The 10,620-nt window shown below is 40.0% G+C and overlaps 1 protein-coding gene across 1 annotated transcript; it reads right to left on the bottom strand.

Annotated features, from left to right (window-relative positions):
* Positions 1-698: 698 nt before the first annotated feature.
* On the bottom strand, positions 699-1,102 carry LOC105729724 (transcription initiation factor TFIID subunit 13-like). The gene has a single exon (XM_064375306.1). It carries the CDS (start codon positions 1,099-1,101, stop codon positions 727-729), a length of 375 nt encoding a protein of 124 aa, XP_064231376.1. The 5' UTR covers position 1,102; the 3' UTR covers positions 699-726.
* Positions 1,103-10,620: the final 9,518 nt, after the last annotated feature.

Below are 10,620 nucleotides of genomic sequence, written 5' to 3'. Positions count from 1 at the left end.
CCAGGCTGGTCTAGAACTCCTGGCCTCAAGTGATCCACCTGCCTCGGCCTCTCAAAGTGCTGGGACTACAGGCGTGAGCCACCGTGGCCGGCCCAGTTCATTATCTTTAGTAATAATTATATTTAATAATGTTTAATAATAAACTAGACAGTAAACTAATTGTTGTCTAAAACTTCCAAATACATAAAGTACATGTCTGAGCTGTCAAGTCAAAAATGCCATTTAGATTTCGCATATTAAACAGCTACAGTATAGCTTACAAGGGCATAAACATACCTAACACATAAATACTGCTTTGTCCTTTAGATAGTCAAAAGTCAGAAGGAACTGCATGTTTTGCAAGGTACTGTGACTTATGAGTGGTCGTTAAAACCCAGTAAGTAATTCAAGTATGGTAATACAAAGGCAGGTAATTAAACGCACCAATATCACTCTAAAATCAAAGGCATAAAAATAAAGGCTGAGGCTGGGCTCAGTGGCTCATGCCTATAATCCCAGCACTTTGGGAGGCTGAGGTGGGTGGATCACCTGAGGTCAGGAGTTCGAGACCAGCCTGGCCAACATGGTGAAACCGGTCTCTAAAAAATAAAAATAAATAAAGGCTGAAAACTTTGTGTTTCTCCATCTTTCATTTACATGGCTAGATATCAGAATCTTACTTTAGAAGATATACAGTTATTATACATGATACCCCCAGATGGTAATTTTCAGAAACTACAAAAAGTGTCAAGATCCATAGTTTGCTTCATCAAATGCTTTTCTAGCTCGTTTCAATTCTTCATTCATAGTAAGCAAGTCTTTAACCCTGGCAAACTTCCTTGGGTCCTTTCGAATCAAGAAGACAATATCTTCAACTTGTATTCGACCTTGTCTTCCAATTGACATTGCCTTGTGAGCCATTTCAGTGATAAACTCTATGACAAGATCTTCAAGAATATCCACTGACTCAGTATAAGGATTCTGGTCATCCCCAAAGCCATACATCATACATCGCAATTTTTTAGAAAAAAGTCTCTTTCTTTTACCCTGTCCACCTTCTGCACCTCCTCCAATTTCTTCATTTTCTTCCTCAAAGGTAGGGTCCTCTTCCTCATCTGCCATCCCACTAGCCCGCCAACCCAATGCTGCCTGGCTAATTCTTTAAAAAAATTTTTGGAGAGGGGTCTTGCTATGTTGACCAGGCTGGTCATGAACTTCTGGCCTCAAAGGATCCTCCTACCTCAGTCTCCTAAAGCACTGGGGTCACAAGTGTGAGTTACTGTACCTGGCCTTATTTCCATGCTTTAAAAATATATTAAAAACAAATTTAATATTCAGAAAATAAGACTAACAACATCAGTGTGCCCACCATCCAGAGTTTAAAAATAATATATTCTTGTTTCAATTTTCTTTTCTTTTTTTTTTTTTTGAGACAAAGTCTCACTTTGTTGCCCAGGGTAGAGTGCCATGGCATGAGCTCACTGCAACGTCTGCCTCCCTGGTTCAAGCAATTCTCCTGCCTCAGCCTCTTGAGTAGCCAGATTACAGAGGCATGTTCCACCATGCCCGGCTAATTTTTACTTTCGAGACAGAGTCTTACTCTGTCGCCCATACTGGAGTGCAGTGGAATGATCTCAGCTCACCGCAACCTCTGCCTCCCAGGTTCAAGTGATTCTCCAGCCTCAGCCTCCATAGTAGCTGGTATTATAGGCACACACCACCATGCCTGGCTAATATTTGTGTTTTTAGCAGAGACAGGGTTTCACCATGTTGGCCAGGCTGGTCTTAAACTCCTGACCTAAACTGATCCACCCACCTCGGCACCCCAAAGTGTTGGGATTACAGACGTGAGCCACTGTGCCCAACAGTCTACCTCATTTTAAGTAAAAGAAATATAACAACACAGATACAACTAAAGTTTCCTTTTTTCCTCATTTTCGGTTCAATTCCTCACCCTCCTTTTCAGAGAAAACCTTTATTATGAAACTTCTCCATATTCTTCCATTTCTTGTTTTTACACCTTTCTACCTAAAATTATATTAATAGAAATGAATACAGTATTGTTTTGGGCTTCAAATATTTGTATAAATATTTTAACTTCATATCTGTTACACTTTTTATATTTTCATGTCAATACCTATAACAGATCTAGCTCATTCTCTTAATGATTATATTATATTCCATTGTGTGTGACTATGGAATATAATTTATTCACTACTCTTTTGATGAATATTTAGGTTTCTTCTCTAATTTTTTACTATACCAAGCACTGCTACAATGAACCTCCTTGTGTGTGGATATGTGTGATAGTCTTCAGAGTTTATGAGAGAAAATCAATTGCTGTACTATAAAGTATGTACTTTTCAGCTTTATTATACATGGCCAAATTGTTTTCCAAAGTGGTGGCATCAACAAACACTGTCACCATCAGTAATCTCGAGAGCTGTCCCCGCCTCTGCCTCCTCAGCTTCTCTGGCCTTTTTCCTCCTGGCTCTGCGTCTCTGTCTCCCATGGCTTCCATTAACCGGGGATTCTGCTATCTCATAGATTCTGATTATACTGCCTTTTTCCTGATTTCATCTTCAGTGCTGCTCTTTCAGAAAATTCTGAGTGATTAGGTCCATCTGCACTTTTTAATAATTCTTATCATAATTGTAATTCATAAATGATTGTATATTCATTTGATATTTGTCTTTCCTATTAGACTCTAAGCCCTACAAAAGGACTTTTCTGCCTGATTTCTCTATTCCAACACCTACTGTGGTACTTGATCAAGAGTTTCTAAAGAAATGAATGCATTTAAAACCCATAAGACAAACTCAAACTGTTGTGCCCAGTCAATATGAGGTGTTTCTGTTGGGCAGAGTGCAGTGAGAGACAGTACAGTGTAGTGATTATGAACAGGAGTTTGAGAGCCAGAGAGACTTGGGTTTGAGTCATGGATCTGCAACTAATTAAATATATGTAATGTTGGGAGAATTATTAAAACTTTCTAAGTCACAGTTTTAGTCTTGGAAGCAAGGGGGCTAATTGTATTACTTGAATCATAAGGTTGTTATGAGAATCGAATAATGTGGCACATACAAAGCACTTAATATGATACCAAACACATATTACACATGAAAAAAATGTTAGCATTAAAGATATAAACTGCCAATTTACAGAGAAAGAAACCCTAGAGGTTAATAAGCATATAAAGAGATGCAGAAATTAATTGGCGATCAAAGTAATGTAAATTAAAACAACAATGGCACATTATATTAAACGTATTAGACTGGCACAATTAGGATAATGCCAAGTGTTGGTGGGAAGGTGGGATGATTAGAGCCCTTGTGCATGGCTTCAGGGCCCTAGAACGGCACAGCCATTCTGGAAAACAGTGTGGACATCCTTGGACAAATTACATGAAAGCATACACTATGTCCAGCAACGCCACCTCTGGAAGATTTCCAAGACATATTCTCACACTGATCCATAAGAAGACAAGTGAAGATATCTAGTGCAATGCTCTTTGTGGTGGAGAGAGTTGTAGGAAATCAGGGTGTTTGTTGCTGGGAGTGTAGGCAGATACGATGGGGCAGATTCACACCACAGAATACCAGGCAGCATTTAAAACAGCAAGCTGGATAGATTCATGAAGAGATCTTAAAAAACTGCTAAGTGAAAAAAAGAAAAGGAAGTTAAGATGTAATGAAATACACATTTAAAATGACACAAAGAACAAAAAGTTACTCAGTAAACACAGGAATCTGGCTGCTTGTGAGGTTGGAACTAGAATGGAAGTGAGTAATTAAAAGGAGATTTTTTTAAAGGACACAATAGAGGGGTCTGCACAGATGATAGTATGATGATATGCCATACACTGAAGACTTAATCCTATCTACCCTAAGTATTAAAAAAAGATAGCAAGGGGATAGCCTAGCAATATCATGGGATAAAAGCAAGATGACCTATGTGGAATACAGGCTTCACTTCCAGCATGACAGTGTAAGAGATGCACTTACCCCACCCACCCCCTTAACAACTGGTGAAAATTATTTTATAAAGCAACCATGTAAAAATATCTGGAAATGGCCCTAATGGTGCAAAGCAAATGAAGAAATAGTGATTCAAGAAAATATATTAAAACTCAATGAGAAAAGTGAGAGTCTTGGTATTTGAACCAAAATCTACTTGCTCCCCCTGCCCAGCTCAGTGAAACAGAAACTTCACTCCAGATGGGTGCAGTAACAGAGGGCTCCCTCTCTCCAAAGCTCCCAGTGGAGGACTATTTCTTCTGAGGGTCTGAACGTCAACAGCTCTCACCTTGCTTCCAACTACCTGTTGCTAAACCTAAGTTCAGTCTACATGGTTCTTGGTTTAAAGAATAAAAGGAATAAGGAATATTCTTGGGGCCTCCATTCTCAGGTACTATTCTGGGTCCAAGGCATAAGTGGGAGGGTAGGAGGACAAAGTCCCTGCTTTTGTGGAACTTATAATTTCAATGGAGAAGTATACAATAAACAAGAAGTGAATATGTAAATAGTATAGTATTGTATTAGTCTGTCCTCACACTGCTAATAAAGACATACCCAAGACTAGGTAAATGATAAAGGAAAGAGCTCTAATTGACTCACAGTTCCACATGGCTGGGGAGGTTTCACAATCGTGGCAGAAGGTCCAGGAGGGGCACAGTCACATCTTACATGGCAGCAGGCAAGAGAGAGTTTGTGCAAGAGAACTCCTATTTATAAAACCATCAGATCTTGTGAGACTTATTCGCTACCATGAGAACAGTATGAGGGAAACCGCCCCCCATGGCTTAATGATCTCCACCTGGCCCAACTCTTGACACATGGAGATTATTACAGTTCAAGGTGAGATTTGGGTGGGGACAGAGCCAAACCGTATCAAGTATCAAGCAGTGGTAAATGTTATAAAGAAAAGTAAAACAGTGTAAGAGACATAAAATGATGGAGGAGAAGGGCTGCTAATTTGGATAGGATGGGCAGAGAAAGTCCCTCTCACAAGGTGCCTTTTAGCAGATACCTGATGAAATGAGGGAGGGAAACGTGAATAACTGAGAGAAGAGCATTTCAGACAACAAGAACCACACTCTCAGAGGATCCAAGGCAGGAGCATGCTCAGCGTGTTGGAGGGCCAGCAGGGAGGAGTGTGGCTGAGGCAGAGTGGGAGACTGGCCGACTGGTCACAGGTGTCATAGATGAGACCAGAGAGGTAGCTAAAAAAGATTCATTATGGAGCCCTTGCAGTTGTTTCAACAAGAGTTAATAATGGCTTGGACACTGATTGTAGCAGTGGAGGCAGGAAAGTAGTTTCTGGCCTCATTCTTAAGGTAGAGTTGATAGCATTTGCTGACAGTTTAGATGACAGTGGAGCTGGGTGAAGGGTGAGGGCAGGAAGGCAGGGGTCATCAACAAAAGAGTCAAGAATGAAAAAAGGGAGAGAGAAAAAGAAGTCAAAAATGACTCTAAGGGTTTTTGAACTGGGTATCTAGGTGAATGGAGGAAACATTTGCTAGGATGGTCCAACCTGGGAAAGAGTACTCAGTGTCAGTGTGTGCACATCCATCTGAGGCCAGTCTGATTTTTCCTGCTTGCATGAGTCTAGCATTTTCAGAAATTTGACTTTGGCTGTGTTGAGCTTGAAGTGCTTATTAGTCATCCGGTTGGAGATGCTGAATAGACAGTTGGGTATGCATTTGGAGTTCAGGGAAGAGGTCAGGCCTACAAATATGAAGTGAGGAGTGATCAGCATACAGATGACAATTAAAGCCACAAGACTGGATGAAATTAGAAGAGGTCTACAGCCTGAGTTCAAGGGCACACAATCACTTAAAGGTCAGGGAAATTAGGAAGAATCAGTACAGAGTGAGAAAGAGCAAACCTGTGAAGAAAAAAACCCAAAAAAGATTGTTGTCACAGAAACCAAATGAAGACAATTGCTGCATAGATATCAGGTGACGTGGAGTCTGAGAATTAGCTCTTGGATTTGGGAAGGCGAAGGTCATGGTGACTTTGATCAAAGTATTTTTTTGATGCTGCAGAGATGAAAGCCTGATGGAATTGTGTTCAAGAAATAATGGGAGAAGAGAAAATGGAGAGTTTGAGAACAGACACCTGTTAAGCAAGGGGGTTTGCTGTTAGGCAATAGAAAAAAATGTTATAGGAGTTAGAGAACAATGGAGTCTTGTGTTTCTGTCTTTTAAAATATGAGAGACAGTGAAGTATTTGTATATCATTTGGAGTGATCCTTTGGAACAAGAAATGATGGTGCAAGAGAGGGAGAACTAACTGCAGGAACAAAGCCCTTGAGTCGGCAAGAGAGGTAGGCTGCAGTGCACAGGTGAGGAAAAGAAATGGGTTAGTTCATCCACTGTCAAGAAAGTAATGGCAGAGGATGTACGCACAGATGAGGATAGTCTGATAGATTTGGTGGTGGGTGGATGTGGAAATTCTGTTTTGATAGCTTATTGTTCCTCAGTGAAATAAGATTATCTGTTGAGAGTAGGGATTAGGAAAGGGGTGTTGGAGATTTAAGGAAAGAGTATCTATTGATTAAGATATTATTCTTCTATGTGTAACAGACACTCAAAATATTAGTAGCTAAATAAGTCAGAAGTTTGGATGTAGGTTACCAAGAACTGGTGTGGGAGCCCTACTCCATGAAGTTCTTGGGAGTCAAGACTCTTAACAGCAACAAGAGAATGGAAAAAAGGAAGAGAGAAAGAGGAGTCAAGAATGACTCCAAGGGTTTCTGAACTTGACAGCTAGGTGAATGGAGGAACCATGTGTTAGGATAATCCTGCCTGGGGAAGAGTATACAATGTCAGTGTGGACATGTCCCTGTGAGGCCTCCGCTTCATCATTCCTGGGACATAGCCCTCATCTTCATGGTGCGAAATGAAGCTCCAGCTGTAAAGTATGTGTTCCAAGCAGCAGAATGAAGAAAAGAGAAGGGGAGAACTGCTTGTGTGTCCACAATCTTTTAAAGAAAGTTTCCAAAAGTTGCCACATAAAAATTTCATACAAACTTTATTGGCCAAAATTTGGCCACAGGCCCACACCTAGCTGCAAGGTAAGCTGGGAAATGTAGTCTTAATTCTGAGCAGCCATATGTCCAACTTAAAATTCTATTACTATGGAAGAAGTACAGATGTTGTGGGATGACTATCAGTCCATGCCATGGCATGAAATAGTTACCTTGTAGAATGGGGTAAGGAATTAAGAAAATGTAGTAAAAGTTGTAAGTAACCATGTCTTACTGCTTCAGTACAAGTGAGTAGAAAAAAAATGTTTTTTTTCCAGGTAAATTTAACAGAAAAAGAGAGCAAGGGAGCTGAGAGTGCATGCAAGGGAGAGATTATACTGATGACATTTGTAGTCTGAGCTGGGTAATAAAAAAGGAGAGGACAAGAAAAAGTGGAGAGAAGTTTTAGAGAGCAAGAAAATAAGAAGTCAAGCATAGAAGTTATTGATGGGGCTCAAATAAGCTTAGAGTGGTGGTGCTGGGGTAAGTGAGTGGAAAGATAGTAGTAGACAGCAGAAGAGTGAAAAAGTGATCTAGTTACTGGGAATGACCAAGTGTAGAGCATGGGTAAAATTGGAGGAAAACCCCTCAGTTTATTGAAAGTGAGGAGTTCAAGGATATGAAAGGGTTAGGTGTTATCTGTGTGAACAATGAGGTGACCAAGAACAATGACAGTAACAGTAAAGTAAAGAGAATAACTCCAGTGAGAAGACAGGATGGCTGATAGGTAACGGCATCAGGGAATAACAGAAAACACGTGGTTCAGAGAAGTGGGAGCTTTAGAGGAACGATGGAGGAGAAATGACCTGGAAGCATCAATGAAGAACAAGAAGGACACCTACCATACTACAGACTGTGAGTTGTGGAAGCACAAACAGCCACCCTTTGAAGAGGCTCCTAGGGAAGCAGTATCTCAGGGGAGAATCTGGATTCTGAGCAAGATAGTGATGGAGACTTTTAGTGAAGAGCTCATGCATCCTCTCTAGGGGATTTTGCATATGGTGGCATAAGGTCCAGAGGCTACAGGGGAAGGGTCCTGTGGCTATGGAGAGCTGGGAGATGGAGCTGCATTTGTACTGGAACATTTTCATGTGGGGATATGGGTAAGGTAGAAAGGGAGGGAAAAAGGGCTGTGGAGCCTGATGAGTTTAGTCCTGAAAGCCTTTAGGGGAAGATGTGTCAGGAGTTTTACATGCACAAAGTCCTTCCTTTGGGGATTAGCCTCCTAGGCATTGCCATCATGACAGTGGTGAGTGTCTTACCACGGACAGATGGAGCTGTAGGGGCTTCCCTTAACTCTTCACAGCCATTGGAGAGTTGTTCAACAGCGAGTAGACCTAGCTTCAGGGACCTGGAACTCAGAGGCACTCACTTCTTATAGAGTCCATGGGGTGGTCTCACAGCAGGGGTGAAGTCAAGCCTGAATGGTCTTTCTTGAGATCATCTCAGTAGATATTGAATAAAAACACATTTGACAAATTTCAGTACAAATTTCTGATTTAAATTCAGAATAGATGGCTGCTTCCTTCACATAAAATTAGAACCAACGTCATGTTTAAAATTTAAAAAAGCATTCTGGTTAAAGTCATGAATAAGATAAAGATGCCCACTATAACCACAATTATTCTACATCGTCTTGGAGACAATGATACACATATTGGAAAAGAGGCATACATGTTGGAAAGGAAGTTACAAAATAACTAGTTTTTATATACGAGTGCAAATCTGGAAAAACTAAGAGAAGCATTTAGAAACAACAACTAGAGAGGAATTTAACAAAATGATTGGCTAAAATATTTTAGTATATAAAAATCAGCAGTTATCTTCTATACGAAACTGGTTATTCACAAAAACAGCAGATGAAACAACCATGAGTAAATATGGCAAGAGATGCGGTAGGGTTTATTTGAACAAAACCCTGACATTGTAATGAAATTCATTAAGTGAAAGTTGGATAAGTAACAAGATATGCTGATCTTGAATAAGATGATTAAACTTTGTAATTATACCAATTTCCCAAATTTAGCCTATGAATTCACTATGATCCCACTCAAAACACAAACAAGATTTTTTAGGAAGGATTTGACAAAATAATGCTGAAGTTCCTCTAATGAACAAATCTTATGAAGCAGCTAGGAAAAATGTGAAAGGAAAAGAAGCATTATAAATAGGGAGTTGGATATTGAGATACTGTTAGAAATTAAAATGCTCTATGAAACCAAAGTAATTTAAACATGTTGGGACCAGAGTAGAAATAGGAAAATAGAGTCCAGACATAAACCCAAATAAATATGGGAGTTTGGAAAATGCTGAAGATGGCATTTCAATTAAGCATTTCAATTAAGCAGTGGTGAATTATTTAAAAACTAGGGTTCAGGACACTGGCTAGTCATTTTGGCCTTATGAAAACTTAGAATCTACCTGCTCAGTATGCATATTGGCTACAAACGGGTGGCCCGACCCAGTGCTGTTTAGCCTGATAATCTGACAGTAAAAGAGTTGGATTCATTTTTGACCTTTTGACAGTGGGAGATTTTGTATCAATGTCCATCTTTTATTTGGGTGCTCGGGAAGGCCTCTGTGGGAAAGGGAGTTTTGAGCTGCCATGCTGGGGAGTGGAGGTAGGACGCACAGGGAACTTGAGATGGGCACAGACTTGATGGCTGGAGGAGAAGAGGGCAGGTGGCAGGGTTGAAGCACGGGGGGTGAGCAGAAGAGGGACGTGAGGGTTTCTAGATCTTAGAGGCAGGTGGCTGCCAGATCACGTGGAGCCTGTAGGCCACAGCAAAGACTTCAGATTTTATTCTTAAGGGCAACAAGAAGACATTCGTGGGCATGAAGCTGCTGGTGGTGAGATGATATCTGATGTGTATTTTAAGAAAGATCACTGTGAAATGGTTAAGATGGTAAACTTTGTGTGTATTTTGCCATAATCTTTAAAAATGCTAATAATAAAAAATATCACTCTGCTTGTTATATAAACAAGTGCTTGAGCTGAATAATAATGACTCCTTTTAAGGGACCCATTTCTATTGTCCTCTGAACTCAACCCCACTTAGATATTTTTATTCATATATGCAGCAAGTCTGGCTCATGTCTGCAATCCGCTTGTGCATTTGCGTTTGCAATTCTTGTCTTATAACAAAATTTTAGAGGATAAAAGATTCAAACATAAAATTTACAGAAGAAAACATAGGTAATTGTTTTAATCTCAAAGTCAGAAAGGCCTTTCTAAGTTTGACAATGATCTGACAGCAGAAAACATTGTTTGCTATTACTATAGATGCTGTAAAAATCCTGTAAAGGGGGAATAAAGGAAAAGCTAGAGAAGATTTAATAGCAGATGGAAATTAGCTAGGATTTGAGTAAGACTAAAAATACCTGATGGCTATTATTTATTGAGCATGAACCATGCGCCGGCACTGTGAAAAGCACTTCGTATTTATTACTTAGTTTATTCTCACAACGGTGTACTTATTAGAAAAGTCTTCTTCCACTTTTTATTAAACAGATAAAGAATCTGGGGCTCAGAGTAGTCAAGTTACTTGTCCAAAGTCACACAGCTGGTAAACAGAATTGGGATTTGATCAAATGCTTTAAGCCTTTTGTGTG

This window comes from Aotus nancymaae, unplaced genomic scaffold (genome assembly GCF_030222135.1).
Source record: "Aotus nancymaae isolate 86718 unplaced genomic scaffold, 86718_ANA_hifiasm-v0.15.2.pri h1tg000012l, whole genome shotgun sequence".
Taxonomy (NCBI): Eukaryota; Metazoa; Chordata; class Mammalia; order Primates; family Aotidae; genus Aotus; species Aotus nancymaae.
The sequence above is the reverse complement of the archived record's forward strand: the minus strand, read 5'-3'. Positions and strand labels throughout refer to the sequence as shown.